Source organism: Periplaneta americana, chromosome 16 (genome assembly GCF_040183065.1).
Source record: "Periplaneta americana isolate PAMFEO1 chromosome 16, P.americana_PAMFEO1_priV1, whole genome shotgun sequence".
NCBI classification, from domain to species: Eukaryota; Metazoa; Arthropoda; class Insecta; order Blattodea; family Blattidae; genus Periplaneta; species Periplaneta americana.
In genome coordinates, this window is record NC_091132.1 from 168,514,131 (window position 1) to 168,534,581 (window position 20,451).

The 20,451-nt window shown below is 35.7% G+C and overlaps 1 protein-coding gene across 5 annotated transcripts in view; it reads left to right on the plus strand.

The window, feature by feature from the left end:
- The first annotated feature begins 4,542 nt into the window (after positions 1-4,542).
- LOC138691858 (oocyte zinc finger protein XlCOF22-like) overlaps positions 4,543-20,451 on the plus strand; it is a 31,574-nt gene continuing 15,665 nt past the window's right edge. For 4 of the 5 annotated variants that reach the window (XM_069814404.1, XM_069814403.1, XM_069814405.1 and 1 more), the window contains exons 1-5: positions 4,543-4,697; positions 7,351-7,448; positions 10,040-10,177; positions 14,290-14,409; positions 16,105-16,181. In XM_069814404.1, the coding sequence (XP_069670505.1) occupies positions 7,356-7,448; positions 10,040-10,177; positions 14,290-14,409; positions 16,105-16,181 (428 nt within the window). In that variant the 5' untranslated portion in view covers positions 4,543-4,697; positions 7,351-7,355. Of the gene's footprint in view, positions 4,698-7,350; positions 7,449-10,039; positions 10,178-11,698; positions 11,897-14,289; positions 14,410-16,104; positions 16,182-20,451 lie in introns of those variants that run through there. The other variant, XM_069814407.1, reaches the window with a different exon arrangement.

A 20,451-nucleotide genomic window follows, 5' to 3' on the forward strand; every position in this document is an offset into this window, starting at 1 on the left:
TAATGGGAGTAACTTACGTGTACTGGTACTTGTAGTGCAGGCTTATGTAGTTAAAGTGGGTTGAGGTTAAGCAATAATAATCACACCAGAATAGGAAATAAAACGTGATCAATAAATTTTATTGTAACAGACTTACTTTTTCTACGTCTCTAGTAAAGTAACAAATAAAAATAACAACAAAATTAACAGCTATAATTAAAAACATATCCTTTGAAAAAAGAAGTAGGCCTGAGTTTTCTGAAAATACAAATATTCAAGGAATCAGCTGATACAGACGTAGAATTAGTGCAAAGCTTTTGTTTCTCAGCTGCAGGTAATAATAACAGAACAGGTTTATTTGAAACATCAAATAAAGTTGGAACTGCATTCCAGATTAATTTATTTTTGTTATCATTCATAAATTGTGTGTTTTCGAAATGAAGAGAGCAAAACTTTATATTATTATAAAGATATGCTTCATTCTTTGTCATTAGATCTTCCCTCCTGCTGTTTATTAACCACTTTTTGCATCTAGAAGTAAAATAAGAAATAGATGTTAGGATTTTCTTCACGAGAATCAATGCGAAATACGCAACGACCTAGCACTTGATGGAAATACGACTCAGTCCACTCTAAATCCAAAGTCGACCGTGGACAGTGTATTGTTTCTAGTTGCTAACCGCTTGGAGCGCTTTATCGCGAGATTTGCAAAAAATCACCTCAAGCTTCGCGACTGTATATAGTAGACTGTGCACTGGAAGAGATTCTCGTTCGAGGCAAAAACCTCGCGCGAGTTTCTCGCTGGAATCGGTAGCTCAGCGAATTTTCTTCACACATTTATCAAAGATGTTTGACATTTATACTCTTTATGACGATTGAATGTAGAAAATGATATCACAGGTGACGATGAATTGTATTGTTTTTATTTAAAATGAGGAAAGATGGCTGATAATTGCAGTCAGAAACTTATCGAACTTGTACGATGTCACCTGTAGGCCTATTTATATGACACACGGGATGAAAACTGAAAAACACGAAACTTAAAGAAGAAATCTGGAGACAAATATCAGATTATCTGAAAATAAATAGGGCTATATTTTATTTTGATGAGATTTCATAGTATTAATTAAACATTTGAAATAATGTATCTATATGTCTTAACAGTTTACATAATTTTAATCAGAACATAGCAAAGAATCCTCTATCATATCATGAATGGCAAAAAACTGAGGTCTATTCAACCTGAAATAACGCCTAAACGTATCATCATTCAAATCGAAACCAGTGGCCAAAACTCGCTCTTATTTTCGTAAGATACAATGTGATTTTCAGATATATCTGGCTTTTATTTTAGGCCTACTTTTTCTTTTCATTAACAAAATATGTTCATGTAACTCCATTTCCTCATCATCTGAATACTCAGATTCAACGTAGCGTTCGTACGTAATTTGTAAAGTACGACAATATACTTACAGGTTATATATTTAAGTACGACAATATACGTAAATACATAACCTATAACATTTCCCCCAACGAGTGATTAATATAATAAAAAAAATGCTTTCTGCATTGTCAGTTACAGCTGAGAGGGGTGAGAAATATACAAACGGAAGGTACCCAGATGACAGATACAGTAAGTGCTGCCATCTTGGATCACCAATCGTAAATTAAATACTGGACCATTATTCTGATCCATGCCACCATTCGAGGGTTAAGGATCGTAACGATTTTACTGGCACGCAAAAGAATATTTTTGTCAATAAAACGGATTATATTAATGTTATATATGAAACAGTGCTTAATACTTCTATTCAAAGCAGTCAATGAGGCACACGCTGGCAACATCTCACAAAGAAATGGAGACGTCACAAGAAACATTTGAAGTCAATTTCCACAGATAAGACTGAATTAAAAAAAAAAAAACGTCGTTGCAGAAAAAAAATTCTAATTCATCCACTACAAAGAGGAAAAAGTTGTACATTACCATAGATATAAACAAATGGAACTTGAACATTGTTCACAGTAAAGCCACAGTCTAGTACAGGCCTGCACAAGGTTTGCGCTCACAGCTCATGAGTGGAATGCAGATATTAGCTGCGCTCTGTATAAGGGTGGACTGGAACAAGGGATGTATCTCGAACAAGATATACACAAAAGGAAGTACTATTACGAGTGCTTATGAAATGAATGAACGGACTATTATTAATCAATGAAGTATTTATTTTACACGAGTAATAGAAATTCTATAGCTACTTAAATGTACAATATCCTTTTGTTATATTTTTATTTATCAGTACATCAAAACGAGGTTTTATGCTGTTGGCAGCTGAAAGGAACAGTAGCCTACTGATCGTAATGAAACATCAGTTACAGATGTTCGATGTCTGCCTTTATTAAAGTTGATTATAGAAAACCGTTGCTCATAAATATAAATGTTGAGCCAAACATAGCAATCATTTTCACAGCCAGCCTGTGTAGTCGTGGATATTATTGCTAATGTTTAGTCTTGTAAAACTCAACCAGGCTAGTAGTAGTATTCAAACGATCTTTAGCCCTTAGGTCACATTGAAGATCAATAAGTCCGAGCTGTAAATCGTTAAATGTTAAATGTTATGTTCCGTCTTTTAAGAGTCCTCCATACTGTATTGTAGCAGTAGGTAAGCAACGTGAAACAGTTACTGAGAATAGGCCTACACACTAGATAGCTGAGTGGTCGTTTCCCTCTCCTCTACCTATAGCAAGTCTATGTCATTCTGACGTATCTTCCTCTCCGTTTCGGCGAGCTGTAAACACCACTCTCCTGCTCCGAAGGAGTGCGCGCGCTCGTTGAGCGCTGTTTGTGCAGGTATGGTCTAGTATATACAGTCACGAAGCTAAATACGTAGTAAATATTCATCCATAGGTAGTTGCTAACCACTAGGATCGCTTACCTTTCTTCCCACCACAATCTGAACACATGCTCTCGCCATGAAACAATACTAACAATACCATCCCATCGCACCTCCTCATACTCATCCTCTTTCACAATAGCCCTGCCAAGACTCTGGAATTCGTTACCTGCTAGCATCAGGGACTGTCGAAATAAAATTGAATTCAAACGCAAACTTACTAGGCACTTGGTCAGTAATTGAGACTCGTTCATACATGGTTTCTTGTAAATAGTTCTCTTAATCTATCACAAAATATTTCAATATCCGGTAATTTCATCACTATAGAATTTTGTTATTGTAGGTTTAATTTGTAATTTAGTAAATACAAAAGTATTCTTTGTTCCTAACTTCTATGATAAAATGTCTAGCTTTAATTAATCAGGTATTCTTGTCGTACTTTAATTTGTATTGTAATTGTAATTGTAAATTTAATATTAATTGTAATCTTATTGTTCATGTTATAGTTGTAATCCCCTGGTAGAGGGGCAGAGAAGGCCTGACGGCCTTATCTCTACCAGGTTAAATAAATAAATACTAATACTACTAAATACTAATATCACCTCATTACAGACAATGCGAAATAGTATCGGCACAGTCTGTTGTTCCTAGCACTCTCACAACTCAAGCTTCGTGACTGTATATACTAGACTGTGATAAAATGTTGACATGTAAAGATAGCTAACTTACTTCAATTTCCTTTCTGGTACCATTACAGAGATCGGCAGACTGTTATCATACTAGGAGTGGGATACTTTTTGATTGAACTAACTTTGCTTCTGAAGCTCTGCAGCAGAAATCTGAACTGTAATTTCAAACAGATTTGGTTCCCAAATTCCCTTCTTCTCTTTTTTGTGCACAGTCTTCAATAGAATTGTCAGTTTCTGTTAAGCCTCAGAAATTTCACACTATGGTTCTGAAAATGTGTCAGGTCTCTCAACTACCTTAAGCAATTTTGAATGTAACAAAGAATATGTGCGATCTTCTGAAATCTTTAATGTCATCTCTCCATTTTTTTCCCCGAAGGCTTGCACTGCAGCCTGAGGCTTATTGTGCTTACCACTCCTATTCTGTGAATAACTGGGTAGCCGAACCGCTGTGCTCTTGTACAAGTACAGCACGCCATACCATGAACTTTTTTTTATTTTATTGGGTTATTTTACGACGCTGTATCAACATCTAGGTTATTTAGCGTCTGAATGATATGAAGGTGATAATGCCGGTGAAATGAGTCCGGGGTCTAGCACTGAAAGTTACCCAGCATTTGCTCGTATTGGGTTGAGGGAAAACCCCGGAAAAAATCTCAACCGGGTAACTTGTCCCGACCGGGAATCGAACCCGGGCCATCTGGTTTCGCAGTCAGACGCGCTGACTGTTACTCCACAGGTGTGGACCCGTGAACTTAACCCGGGCTATTGTATGAATGATGATATGTGAATTAATGATGGCGAAATGAGTCCGAGGTCCAACGCCAACGAGGTATTCTATATCTTAGGATTCTTCCCCCCCCCCCCCCGTCAGAAATTATAATTCGCACCCTGATTGTAACTAAGATAAACCACGTTTTATGGTACAGTTTTTTGTTACTATAAAATTTCCGTTGGAGATAAAATTATTTACTTTCATATACATTTTTAATGCCTTCGACATATGAAATACGAATATCACGGCAGCCTTGATGTCTCAACATAGTTTACTATATTATTTGAAGTAATGTCTTGACTTGACTACTATTAATTATGTTATATTATTTTCCTGTTGTATCATCAGTGCCGTACAACTGACATACAGGTAAGGTACTGTATTCGTTTAGTTTAGAAGACCGCATACTTATTAATTACAAAAGCAAAAACAGGGTGGCCCATTAAAATATTCAGATTGTTTTTTTTAGTTGCAGAAACTTTAATCATTTATGATCGGACTTTGTTTGATGGTTAAGTGGAGCATGACTGGCAATCACTTACATTCTTGTTGCAGAAACAACAATTTATATTTTATTTGTTCGCGTCAGGTTTGATCAGCAAATTTTTGCAGGCCAAGTAATGATTCTCCGATCAAATTTGTTCCTTATTTTACATTTGAAGAGTCCACTGCAAGAATGATGGATGTCACTTTCTTGTCGAAAATGAACCGAGACTGTCAATGCATAGCTTAAGACATATAGAATGTACATAGAGAGTTATATGGCATTAACACTGATAGTCATTGTCCAGTAATGATCGGAAAATCACAGTTAAGCTTTGAGCACTAAGCATTTCAAACTTTCAGTTGCTTTCTTTCAAATGTATTCCAAATGACATCCATCATTCTTGCAGTGGACTCGTCATTTATATATCCATTTGATATTCTTTTGGAAAATATTCTCCTATAGAATTTACTGGCATGTAAAAGAACTCCTGCGGGACAAAATTCCGGCACATCCGGCGACGCTGATATAATCTCTGCAGTTGCGAGCGTCGTTAAATAAAACATAACATTCTCCTATAGATTCTTCAGATGATTTTTTTTTAATGTATAAGGAAGAAATATTGTTAAGACAACGGATCATACAAAGACGAGACGACTTATGTTTAAAGAAAATGAGTTTGAAAACGATTTAGGTTAAGTAAAGGATCTTGTTGTTTGGCACTTAAAAAATTGAAAGAAAAACTTATATGTAGACATATAAAATAAATTATCATGTCTCCAATGAATCGGCTTCTAATTATATTAAGAAATTACGCACTGGGACCTTTCAGATAGTCTTGGTGATATTGTAGGGGTGCATAAGTCTACTATCTGCAGACTGGTTAGAGAAGTTACCCATGAACTTGCTTTATTAGCACAAACTTACATAAAGCCTCCACATTCTGAAAGGTAACGTCTTGGAATTAACAGAGAATTTTTAGCCATATCTGGATTCCCACGAATACTGGGTTGTATTGACTGCACCCGCATCCCCATTATATCATCTGGTGAAAATAATGCCGAACTATCTGGAACAGAGAAGGTTTCTTTTCGATAAATGTGCGGGTGTGCATACATCATCATTAAGATTTTGTAATGTACCGTAGTAGCTCGTTGGCAAGGTTCCACACATGATAGCATGATATTCCTCACGAGCAGGTTACGTGTTCAGTTTGTGATTGGGGAAATGGAATCCTATTAGGTGATGGCGGCTATTGCTCTGATTTTCTGCAAAGACCTCTGTCTAATGCAAGGAGTGAACTAGAGGAACTGCATAATACAACTAAAGGTACGGTCACACGTCGCTACTTTTGCAGCGATGCAGAACAAAAAACTGCGCAACTCTCGTACTGCGACGTGTGAACAACGGTGCAACCCGAAAAGTAGCGCTGCCGAACCTGCTGCCCGCTACTTTTCCATGCTGCGCGCAGCTTAGAAGTAGCGACGTGTGAACAGGGTTCTCAGGGTTGCAGCCGCAGCATTTTTGATATCGGTTTTGTTGAAACTTTTGCTGCGGTTGCAACCAGTGTTACCACCCAAATGTGCCAATTATACTTTTATTGTTTGAATATATTTTAATGTTAAATGTGATGAAAATAAATTATTTGTAACAGTTATTAAATGCACAACACAGTCTGAGCATAATTGCTGACGATATAATTCATTTTTTAAATTTTCCGTAGCGTAGTTCCAAACAGGAGGGTTGCCAACATTGATTACGTGAATATACTGTTGGTTATCATTTAAGTATATAGGCGTTTTTAAAAGCTTTATAGTAAAAATAATGTCAATTTCTGAATACTAGATACGACAGAAAAGCAAATAATAGATAAGTAAGCTTTCACATGAGTCTATTAATAATGCGAACATAACCACAAAATGTATATTGAGAAGTCAACACGGAGATGGGAACCTGCAGCATGACTGCGGCTGCAAAAGTAGCGCCTTGCGTGTGAACAGACTCGCAACCTCCAGTTGCAACTTTTGCTGCACTCGGGTTGCGCAGCACGAAAAGTAGCATGCAGCGCGCTACTTTTGGCTTACGTGTGAACACGACACGCAACTTTTGCAGCTGCAGTACAAAAGTTGCGCAGCAAAAGTAGCGATGTGTGACCGTACCTTTAATACGGATACAGAGCTGTGTAGGAGCACTTGGGGTTGTGGAAATGAGATTTTCATCTTTATCAATAGATCTTAGCTTCAAGCTGAGTAGGGAGCAATCAACTACGCTTGAGTGTATTAGTGCATCCATTTCTTTATTTTCAATAATATGCATATACCCCTCCAAGCGTAGAGTTCTGAGGATTACCTCAACACAGTGGTGGAAATGTCAGCCACTAGCATCTAGACAACGCGATATAAGCCCGGAAGTTTCTCCGCAGACGAATTAATTTGGGTGTTCTTTTGAAATGTCTGGAATATATTTGTTGTCCCTCAAATAAAACTTTGTAAACAGTTCTCTGCAAATTAATGTCAGCTTCTTGATCATCTCTTTCAGCTGTGATGGATGGCATCAAAACGGAACCTGATGGCGACCAGCTGACTTTACAACCGAGTGATAACACTGATACAGAAGAAAACAAGCCTTTATCAGAGGTGAATTGATAGCAATTATTAAATTATTGCTTATGTACGTAGGAATATGATTAGTTGTTATCTAATATTGGGCAAGTTGACAACGATATCATTTCGTCTCTTGCATTCCAATATTTAATGAAAAGTTATGGAAACTTGGTTAATAGGCGGAAGTGGAGAAGATGATCTAGACAGGCATGTGGGATATTCTGTAGTACCAACTCTGTGTAAATGTTTACTGACGCAATTATGACCTGTGAATGGTCTGAATATTGCCACCGCAAATTCATTTTGATGTTGAGGTATAAATTAAATTGTAATACATAATATCTCGAATTTCTTCCATTTGCTATAGAAGCATTGTTAAGTTTTATCAATTTTCTTTCATCTTAACCTTATTATTAAGACAAGTACAGGCATTTTGAAGCACTTCTGCTCCGTTTCTTGGCAAAGGACTTCAGCTGCCTCATTGCCTCCCACAGTCCACTTGTTTTAAAATTTCAGGATAATTTAGATTTTTTTCTTTTTTGCCGTTTTATGCAATGCTATTGAATGAGTGTTATGTTTCTGTTGTTTAATTTATATGTACGAGGCGCATCCAGAAAGTAAGTTTCCCGATTTTTTCCCCTTGAAAGTAAACGTAATTAGCCGTGTCAATTGGGCATGCGTAACAGATCTATGACGTATCAATCATATGCCAGCCGGACAGGTCCCGCCTGGTGCCAGTAGCGTGGCAGCAGTGGTCCGAAATGGAAGCTCTTATTCCTTCTCCCGCCGCCTGCGAGGTTCGGTCGGTGATAAAGTTCTTTAATGCACAAAGCATTGCGCCAATTGAAATTCATCGGCAGCTCTGTCAGGTCTATGGGCCGAACATCATGAGTAAACAGATGGTGCGTCGCTGGTGTAGGCAGTTTTCCGAAGGTCGTCAAAGTGTCCATGATGAAGAGCGCAGTGGGCGACCGTCCCTCATCAATGATGATCGTGTTGAGCTGGTGCGGCAGTGCATCATGGAGAACCGTCGCTTCACGATTACGGAGCTGAGCAGCCATTTTCCGCAGATATCGCGATCCTTGTTGCATGAGATTGTCACTAAGCACCTGGTGTTCAAAAAAGTGTGTGCCAGGTGGGTGCCGAAAAACCTGACACCCGAACACAAAATGCAACGTTTAGGAGCAGCACTGACATTCTGCAACGGTATCACGATGACAGCGACGAGTTCCTCGACAGGATCGTCACGGGCGATGAGACTTGGATTTCGCACTTGACCCCGGAAACCAAGCAGCAGTCAATGCATTGGCGGCGGCATAGTGGATCTCCGGTCAGGACGAAATTCAAACAGACGCTGTCGGTACGGAAAGTGATGTGCACGGTGTTCTGGGACAGGAAGGGCATTCTGCTCATTGACTTCCTTCCAAGAGGTGAAACAGTGAACGCTGACCATTACTGTGAAACACTGCGAAAATTGCGACGTGCCATTCAAAACAAGAGGCGTGGAATGCTTACTGCAGGTGTTGTGCTCCTCCATGACAATGCTCGTCCACATACGGCTCGGCGCACAGCAGCTGTTTTGACGGAATTTGGCTGGGAGTTCTTTGATCACCCACCCTACAGTCCTGATCTTGCTCCCAGTGATTTTCACGTTTTCTTGCACCTCAAGAAATTCCTGTCCTCTGGTGAGCGTTTTGGCAACGACGAAGAGCTGAATTCGTCTGTCACACGCTGGTTCCATTCACAGGCGGCAGAGTTCTACGATACAAAAGTTGATCCCACGATACGACAAGTGTCTCAGTTCTGATGGTGGCTATGTTGAAAAATAGCTGGAACATTGCTTTACCTGTTGCCAATAAATGTTTTCCTGAAAGTGTGTGTTCTTTTTTTTTTTTTTAAATAGGGAAACTTACTTTCTGGATGTGCCTCGTATTACTTGACTTGTCAATTTCACAAATTGTGTTCACTGACTTTACAATACTGAATATAGTGAATATACCATGGCGAAAACGTTCATCTGTTATTGCTTTCTATTCGTTGTGATGTATGTGAATAAATAAACCACGTGTTAACTTGATAAACTAAACAAGACTACAAACATAATTTTAACTTATTCAACCTTTAACAATCCAGCTTATCGGAAATCCTACAAACATTACTTTAAAAATTATTTCATTATGTTAATCCATTTGAATGAAGAGATGAGCAATATGAAATGAGGGTATACTAGAATTTAATTCAAAACAATTTATTTCTATTGTTCTGTTTATAATGATTTAAATCCAATTTGTTTATTTCATTATTTTGCAAGAAAATGCAATTTCAAGTACAATACTTTCATTATAAACTCGTGTGAATGTGTTTGCATTTACCTAAAAGTTACAAAAATGGATGGTACATAGTTACTATGTAATAGATTTTTTTAGCTTTTCTAAAAGACAGTAAAAGTAGATTTAACTTGATTTGTATATCAGCTATATGAGATACCATTACTTCTAAACTTATCATAATTTATATGTACCTAAAATGCGCAACTGAGTGCAGGTTTAAAAGCTTACACATGAAGTAGCTATGAATAGATGCATATACTAAATGACCAATTATGAAATGTGTGTGTTTCACAGGGTAGGAAATTCCCAGATCTGCATGCAACGGAAATAAAGACTGAATGCGTGGACCACAGCTATGATTTCACAACAGAGATAAAGTTTGAGGAAACTGCGGTGCCCATTACTTTTCCCACATTGGAGTTTAACCCTGAGGTGAGTGATCGCAATAATGTTTGGTTCTTCGTATTATCTTCAGGGTCCCCCCCCCCCTCCCACTTTTCTGTTTTCTTTTCCCCCTACGGCCTGAAGGCTCATTGTGTTTTTTTTTTTCGGTGTAATTTGTCTAAGTAAAATTATATTTGGTGAAATAACATCGATGATTCAACAAGGTCTTATTTGAAAGTGTTTACGTTTGTTGTAAAATATAGAGTTTGTTTCTAGTTTTAAACTTATTTGCATAATTTAAGTTCAGAGAGTGAAATCTTTACAAGTGGAGTTTTATATATATATATATATATATATATATATATATATATATTAGAATGTAAACTTTTAGCTCGTTTGGCCGTGAAATCAGCGGACCTAGATTCAAATCCCGGTAGGAATTTTCCGGGGTTTTGCTGGGTAAGTTTCGGCGTTGGATCTCAGAATTATTTCGCCATCTTTAATTCACGTATCGCCATCATATCAATAGGGATACCTGAACTAGCACCAACAGATAGCGCACGTGTACTTTGAGGGATGCACTTTGCGTGTGCATTTGTTTTTCGGTATATAAACATTGAGGATATACGTAGTGTATTAGTATATTAAATACTCTTAAAAACAATTAAAAATAGCAAATTTTTGTTATGTTCGTATATGTAAAAACCAGGGAAAGCTTTCTGTCTTCAATCAGGTCCCGAAATATTCTGAATATATGCTTTGAACCTTAAAAAGTATAGGTAATTAAATTGCGCTATTAAATAAAAGTAACTACTTCCAGTAGGTAAGGAATTGTTGACTATAGTTTCATTTTGGAAGAGGAAAGAGAAAAATTAATAAAAACATATGCAACCTCGACAGCGAGCTATGTTAGCTTAGATTATATGCAGTAGTTGTAGGAGTCTCCGAATTTTACGCCTGCAGTAAACTCTCGATAAACTGGAATGTTTATTATCCAGGACGATCCCTAGTGAAATCCATTTCGTGAATAATGTTTTTAATGTACTGTACCCTAATTATTAAAGCCATGTTTTAAGTTCAAATTTTCAAAATCATCCCACACAGTATTCAAAACTGCATGTCCTTAACCTACAAAACGCACGACTAATCGTGATACTATTGCCATCATATTATATCATCCTATTAAAAATTCCTTTTGATCTTTCTGCAACTACAGAAAAAAATTCAAGAAATTCAATCTCGACAGTCCCTTCCTTATATAAAAAAAACACATTGGTGGCTGCATATCCCGTTTTTAGCGTACGGTTCTTAAATACTAATTATTAAAGAGGGTAATATTCACCTTCGACATAGGTCCTATTTTTTTTATTCGTGCATATTGTTCTCAAAGTTCTCGTTTAGGTTCATGAACATTCAATTTACTCTTAAGGGGAATCGCTTAATATTATACAGGTTTACGTTATTATTTATTGTAAATTAAATTAAATTATGAGGTAAGAAAGTATTGAATTATATTAAATTATACTAGGTTATACTAAATAATTATAAATATAATTTTGACACGCACAGAAAACCAACAAGCGGGAAAATGTAATCAACTGTAGCATATGACATAACAGCCCTACAACATGTTGCGCTGCATGGAACGCTCCTGCCATCTAGCGATAAAACTTCGCATAAGATATTCCTATACCAGAGCCCGGGTTAAGTTCACAGTGCGACGTGCTGTACTTGTACAAGAGCGTGGCCATCCACAGAACAGGAGTGGTAAGCACAATAAGCCTCAGGCTGCAGCGTAAGCTTGCGAAGAAAAAATATGTGAACCTTAGTTGTAAATCTCGCAGATCCTCTAAAGTATTGTTTTTAGATGTGTAAATTTGAAAGTGCAACACATTACACTTAAAGAAAATAAATAAATATTTATTAAATTATCTGACTTATTGAGCAGTTGGCACCATTAAAATTTACTGCAACAGTTGTTACTTTATTACTTGTGTTACCGTAGTGATAATGAATTTAATAAACAAAAACGTAGTATTTTCCATCTTGAAGATTGATTGATTTATTTATTTGTTTCTGTGTCCATCTGTCTGTTTGTTGGTTTCTTTGTTTGTTCGTTCATTCAAACTCTAAAGTAAAACCTGTGCACATGTTGAGGTGGTGTTGGTCCATACATTCCCTCTGTTACTTAGCTTTCAGTAGGGGTCCTGTGCGATGGAGGATTTCACCTACAGTGACGAAGCTAAGGTGTAAATACAGAGTAGGCTGAAAAAGTCTGCTCACCTTATATCTTTTTATACTGCAGATGTTTATATCGGCTTTACTATCAAATTTTTTTGTGACACACACACCTCACAAAAGATGGAAACCACTCATTTTCAACCCCAAAGAGAATACAGGTATAACAATGCAACTTATTTGTCTCAGCACACCGTGTTAGCCAAGGATATTTCTTATACCGTGAAAATTGAAAATTTTTATTTTGTCTTCCTTCATCCGCTATTTTAAAATGTAAATGTAGTGTTGGTCTCCTATATTTGTAAGCTCAGATTGTTTCGTATGTCCAACTTGATAACTGTTTCTCTTTTAATTCTGCAAATAATAACTTCAATGTCCTCTCAGTATGAGCCATTTTACATAAAATTAATATTAAATTCACACACACATACACTTTTGATTAGTCCACACGCCCGGGTTCGATTCCCAGTCGAGGAAAGTTACCTGGTTGAGGTTTTTCCGGCGTTTTCCCTCAACCCAATATGAGTAAATGCTGGGTACTATCAGTGCTGGGCCTCGGACTCTTTTCACCGGCATTATCACCTTCATCTCATTCAGACGCTAAATAACCTAAGATATTGATAAAGCGTCGTAAAATAACCTACCGAAAAACTTTTGATTTAACTAATACTCAACAACAGGTTGTGGATAGAGGAGACGGCCTCCAGATATAGAGGGTGGCTGCGAATATATTGAATAAGCAGTCGTGGACAGCTGATAAGGGGTGGTCCTCCAGCTTGGGGGTTGGGCGAAGGGCTAACAACCCATCACCGTAAAAAACAGCTTGTTACGAATCCTTCAAATAAGCCTCGGAATGGAACTGATTCTCTGGCACGACCACAGCATAAATGACACTCAGGAGGAAATTAAACGCAGAATAAATATGGGAAATGCCTGTCATTATTCGGTTGAGAAGCTTTTGTCATCTAGTCTGCTGTCAAAAAAATCTGAAAGTTAGAATTTATAAAACAGTTATATTACCGGTTGTTCTTTATGGTTGTGAAACTTGGACTCTCACTTTGAGAGAGGAACAAAGGTTAAGGGTGTTTGAGAATAAGGTGCTTAGGAAAATATTTGGGGCTAAGAGGCATGAAGTTACAGGAGAATGGAGAAAGTTACACAACGCAGAGCTGCACGCATTGTATTCTTCACCTGACATAATTAGGAACATTAAATCCAGACGCTTGAGATGGGCAGGGCATGTAGCACGTATGGGCGAATCCAGAAATGCATATAGAGTGTCAGTTGGGAGGCCGGCGGGAAAAAGACCTTTGGGGAGGCCGAGACGTAGATGGGAAGATAATTTTAAAATGGATTTGAGGGAGGTGGGATATGATGGTTGAGACTGGATTAATCTTGCTCAGGATAGGGATCAATGGCGGGCTTATGTGAGGGCGGCAATGAACCTCCGGGTTCCTTAAAAGCCAAGCTGTCGTCTATGCAGCACCGGTGAATGATGCAGAGGAGCTATTGCAACGTGTTGAAAATGCATGATGTTCGAACCGTGATGAGAACATGGAACTCGCAGTCGTGCTCAGGCTTGTGTAAGGGGGCACACTGAGCGCCTTTTGTAAACGTTAAATGACAAGTTTCCACACATAACAAAAGAAGAACAAAAACAAAGTATGGCCATTTTTCCAATAAATAAACATTTTCAAATAAACATCTTTTCAGACTCATGTTTTACCACTTTGTGACAATTTGAGTATGATTTTCAACAATTATTCGCAACCTTACCAGAATTTTAGACCTTTCCGATATTAACCTTATTATACGATGATTGTATTGTCTTGATTTTATTACACGCAGTAATCATATACTTGGGTCCAGTTTCTGTTAAAAATTAATAAATAACTTATTTAAAATGTTTATGTGTTCTCTAGGAAGGAAATTCATCACATCTCAACATCACTACAATAAAGACAGAGTACATAGACTGCAACTATGATGCGGTACCAGAAATGAAAATTGAGAGAACTCCAGTGGTGAAATGTGAAGCAGAGGTGAGTGGAGCCCATAGGATTCGGTGACACTTTTTGTTCTAATAATTGTATTCTTTTGATCGCGGAAATATTTCATACCCAAGTATACTCAGATATTCACTGATGATAAATCGAAATTAGTATTTTCAGCATAACATTAACAAGGAATTGCCCATGCCATGTTCTAAAAGACAGTGTATTGAGAACCCTCAAATGTCTAGAAAAGTAAACTTTTCAGCAGATACAAAAAACATCTCAGGTCACACATCCTATCCAACATCCAATACAGAAAAGTGAATACTAACTTGGAAACAACAACCTTGGTTTGCTTTTCTTTGGATTGGTACTAGTTATCATTTGCATGCATTAGCAGACTATGGTCAGATTTGTAAACCTTCTGTATGCTGATATTCTTTTCCTCCCTTATTTCTGTAAACACTGGAATTTCACTTCCTTTAGCATCTTGGGATACAGCTGTGCTGTTTGATTCTGAATCTATTCAATATGGCAGTTTCCAATGGCCATTTAAATCGTATGATCGTCAATATATCGAAATCTGGAAACTTTTAAATAGTTCTTTGCGATATTTTGAATTTTACATTGTCGAAATTAGTTTAGCGAGCTCATGAAATCTATTTTGGGACAAAACAAGAACATTTCCTTTGATATTTAGCACAGGTCCTTCGCGCTTTTTCGGCCTCGTTTGTTAATTTCTTTCGCAGATTCTGTGAAGATTGTTAAGCTGTTGAAATTAATGGAATTTCGTTGATACCGGAATTTGTAATTTGTAAAAATTGTGAGCCTGGCTATTGATAATCACTACGAATATAATTGTAACAACAGACGAGCATAGCCCTTTATATAGAGTGCAACTCTCTACTGCTGAGCTAGAGGTGCTTTGATCCAGAAATTCAGTTCCTATTCCAACCGATTGCTTGGTAGGTTCTTTCCAAACTAAGACGGATATCTAGTCATCATATAAGAAATACCCTGCCTCATCACTCCAAATACCAATGTCATCGACGCTAAATAACCTAGCAGTTGAATCAGTGTCATTAAATATTCGACTAAAATTGAATCAGACGGAGCTAAAAGGAATTAAGTCACTTTTGACAACTTTTGAGGAGCAGCAAAAAATATTCCACTAATAACACAAATATTATATTTTTATTTTTTTTAGTAGGTTATTTTACGATGCTTTATCAACATCTAGGTTATTTAGCGTCTGAATGAGATGAAGGTGATAATGCCGGTGAAATGAGTCCGGGGTCCAGCACCGAAAGTTACCCAGCATTTGCTCATATTGGGTTGAGGGAAAACCCCGGAAAAAACCTCAACCAGGTAACTTCCCCGACCAGGAATCGAACCCGGGCCACCTGGTTTCGTGGTCAGACGCGCTGACCGTTACTCCACAGGTGTGGACTATTTTTATGTTATAGAAGACAAGAGAATATTTAAAAGTCTTAGTTCCTTCTTCCACCGTTCAATGCGCATGACATCCGTTGTTCAAATTGTTGCATAACTCAAAACTTCATATTTTGACTCAATTCCTTTTAGCTCCGAGTGATTCAATTGTAGGGACCAGGCAACACTAATGGAAATCTTGCTCAACACGTTTCTTCGTGTAAAGATTCTGCTTGCAGTGAATATGACTCGAAATATGCTGCAGATCATAGCATTTATTTTTATTTTTATACCGGTGCTCTTGTCATTCAGGAAGGATCAAATAACATCACAGTGAAGAAGGAGCTTGATCTGAATGCATCAGCAGAGGATACAGTTGTGACTGGAAGGTGAGTATGCCTACAATGTTCTGTATTGTATTGTATTTATTAACATTCCATGGTATTCATACATGCTTACAGCTAGAATACGGAACAAGTCAAAAAACGTGATACTATTATAAAGTCTTAATTTATAGTCACAGTCTAGATGAAATATATACAGAAGAGATTTACAATATAGTCTACTAGTACAACACAAAGTTTTAGTATCAATTTCATGAAGCGTTATTGAATGTCATGAATTCAGCTACAGAATAGAAGGCGTGGGAAATTAGATACTTCTTTAATTTGGCCCTAAATAATTTTATGTTTCGAGTTTCATTTTTTATATCGATAGGGAGGCTATTAAAAAGTTTTACTTCCATATAACGCACTCCTTTTTGATAGCACGATAGACTTGCCGATGGAGTATGAAAGTCATTCTTTTGACGTGTATTTATGCTATGAACTGTTGAATTAGTTACAAAGTTTTCACGGTTACATACGAGGAAGATTATTAATGAATAGATATACTGACAAGCCATAGGCATTATTTGTAGTTTTTTGAAAATAGTCCTACAAGATTCCCTAGATTTGGCACCTGCTATTATTTTAATTACCCTTTTTTGTAATAGGAATATACTATTACTAATCTGTGGAATTTCCCCAGAATATTATTCGAAAACTCATTACCGAGTGGAAGTATGCAAAGTATATTGTTTTTAAGGTATTGATATTTACTATCTTTTGCATAGATCTAATAGCAAAACAAAATAGTTTGGGGGTAATTTCTTTAATATGATTTTTCCAATTTAACACATTATTGATTTTTAAGCCAAGAAATTTGGTTTTTGTTGTTTCTAATAGGGATCTGTTATTAATTATTGCGCTAGAAGTTTGCGAGGTTGAATTTGCACAGGATTTAAGTTGAATTATGTTAGTTTTGTTACAATTTAATACTAATTTATGGACTGAGAACCATTCACATATTTTGAAGAGAATTTCCTCTGTTGAAGATTGGAATGTGTTGGAGTTATTGGCTGTAATTACTATACTTGTGTCATCTACAAATAATATGGGATGACCTACATCTTTTATTAGGGGGGGCAAGATCATTTATAAACACTGATCCTCTCTTATTTTTTAACTTCATTGCTTCATTTTTGAATGAAATCGCAGCAATAATTGTAACATATGACAGATTATCTTGTTCTTATAAACTCCTCGATATTGTTTGCAAAAGAGAGAATGTTTAGAAAGACATTTTATTTATTTATTTATTTATTTATTTATTTTATCTATGTATCTGTCTGTCTGTCTGTCCGTCCGTCCATCTATCTATCTATATATTTATTTATTTATTTATTATTTATTTATTTATTACTTATTTATTTCCTTATTTATTTATTTATTTATTTATTCATTTATTTATTTATTATTTATTTATTACTTATTTATTTATTTATCCATTTATTCATTCTTTTATTTATTTATGTATTATTTATTTATTTATTACTTATTTATTTATTACTTATTTATTTATTACTTAATTTATGTATTTATTTATTCATTCATTAATTATTCATTTATTTATTTATTCATTCATTCGTCTGTCTGTCCATCCGTCCGTCTGTCTATTTATTTATTTAACAGGGCAAAACCCCAATTACAATAGACAGTACAGATATTCGTTTAAAAAAAACATAGAATTGCATATAACATGAAAAAAGAGATGAAACAGATACAAATGCAAGATACAAGTGTAAATACAAATTAAAATGGAAAATGAGAAAAGACTAAAAAACAGACAAATAGATACTACCTAAATAAAAGCCACAGATATAGATATAAATGAAAAATACAAAATAAAATAAATGAAAAATAGTTAAGTATAGATATCATAGCCAAAAATGTAGCTATAGTTGGCAAATTACAGAGTAACAATTAGCAATATTATATAAAATCAACTACTTTCAGTATATTAATAAGAAAAGGTTTGTATTCCGTGTAAGAAATGCAGAAATCTAGATCCCATGTTTTACATATTTCATTGAAATTTGAACACATTTTTAACACTGGTGAATTTTTATTTGATGAAGTGTTATGTTTTTTGTAATATAACAATTGACGATTTCTTAAATGTGATGTTCTAGCGTTAAGCTGGATTTGTGATAATATTTCGCTATTATCCAGTAGACCGTTGAATATTTTATATAATAGAAGTTGCCCAGCAAGTAACCTACGACTTCCAAGAGACATTAAATTAAATTCAGCAAGTAGATTGTTGTACGAAATTTTGTTATGGAGAGCTGAACAATGATACTTTCTAAAATAAAGATATCTAGAGAATCGTTTTTAAAATTTTTCAATTTGATTACCAAGTGATTTGCAAGTAGGTGACCAAATTACAGAGGCATATTCCAATTTAGCGCGAACATGACAATTAAAAAGGAGTGTCAAAGTCGAAGTGTTCTGTAAAGTTTTTGAATTCCTAATAATAAAACCCAGATTTTTGAAAGAATTATTTGTTATATTAAATATGTGATTATGGAAAGTCAAATTATGATTAATAATTACACCGAGATCTTTTACACAGTATATTCGTTGTAATGATTCATCGTTCAATGAATAATTACCTCTTAAATAAGATGTAGTCCTTGTATAAGTCATATAACAACATTTTTTTGTATTAAAGTTTAACCCATTATTTAAAAGCCATTAATAAATCCACATACTTTAAAAATACGCACTTTTGATCTCAGAGAATGTCTAATTTGGACTTTTATGTAGGTAAACTGTTTTATGAGGACCATCGGTTAATATGTTTTCGGTTTTAAAAAGTCGAGTAGATTTTGGACTTAGGTGTTATCACATGCTGGTGAGTGGCAATCCCATGAATATTGCTTGTGCCAAGGGTATTCTGATAGTAATGTTAGCGTGAATCCTGTTGGCTGCTAATGACGTAGAGATATGGTAGGATGACGTGAGCATAAGTTGCAAACCATTCCATGGTGCTAGAGAACTGATTAAATGTAACAGTAAAGCTGTGGTTCCGATATAGCGATCATCGCCGCTCGATTAGCTCTACATGTAGGCCTAAATGGGACTGGTTTCTTTACAAGGATCTGCACTGGCGCTCACTTGGCTTTAAATTGACAGCGATGATTTCGTTCATTTAGAAAACAAACGAATGACGATATCACAATAATGGCCAGTTTCTCCAACAAATATTTAATTTGACTGAACTAGTGTTAAATTAACAGCTTGTTTATTTTTAACGTTTTGTTAATGTATTTTCTATTTCTTCAACATAATTTTGTTTAAAACAACCAACACTTGACTTTAACAGTCGTTAACACTATTTTAACCACTCAATAGCAGTTGGTAATGATTTTGCACAGGTAAGGAAATTTTTATTCGCTGATATTATTCTTGAAATTCTGTATTGTAGAGTAAGTCATGAAACATGTATAAAATCATAACCCGGTACAGTAGGCCATGATCGATAAAGACGACAATTGAAAGTTGTAGGAGACTACTATTGAAAAATGATATTGTTATAAAGTAAGGTTATAGTACTAATGCTAACATATAACTTCTCATTTTTGCTGAAACATTTTGAATATAATACTCACTGTGTATTTTGAAACACTATTGGCATTGGCTATAGTTAGTTGAAAAGAGCCATTATCATAGAATCAAGAGTAAATAGTAGATACTGAATTGGAGTAAGTGGTCTGTTTCTGTTTGTAGGATATTCAAGTCTGGTTTAGATATCTTGTAAAATTTTTAGGCGTATTTCTTTTGAAAATCTATATTGTCACAAATTGAGTATCATGCATAGTAAATAAATCATAATTCCTAGTTACATTGCCACGTTGAGATCCCATATTTTCTAAATATCCAATATATAATAGCTCAATATCAAAATAAGCAGCCAATATGATAATCAGTTTACTTTTGAAAATTATCATCCTTATATTAGCTTTCCAAAGTGTCTTTTAAATGTTATATTATCGGTCATTCACAAAACATTCCTTAAAGAGAGACATACAATATTATCCTCACTACTTCTGTTTCAACAGCTGTGATGTCATCTGCCATATTTAACTATCTGTTAAATGAGTTAACTGCCTAAAATCCTACATTTAAATTTAACAAACACTTAACAATCTGTTAAGCCTAACCAGTGTTGAAGACATGAAAAACTATATTTAACAAACTGTTTAGAATTTGACATTCGTTAAATGTTCTAACAATACTTGTAGAAACCGGCCATTAGTCTTATAAAACTAAACCG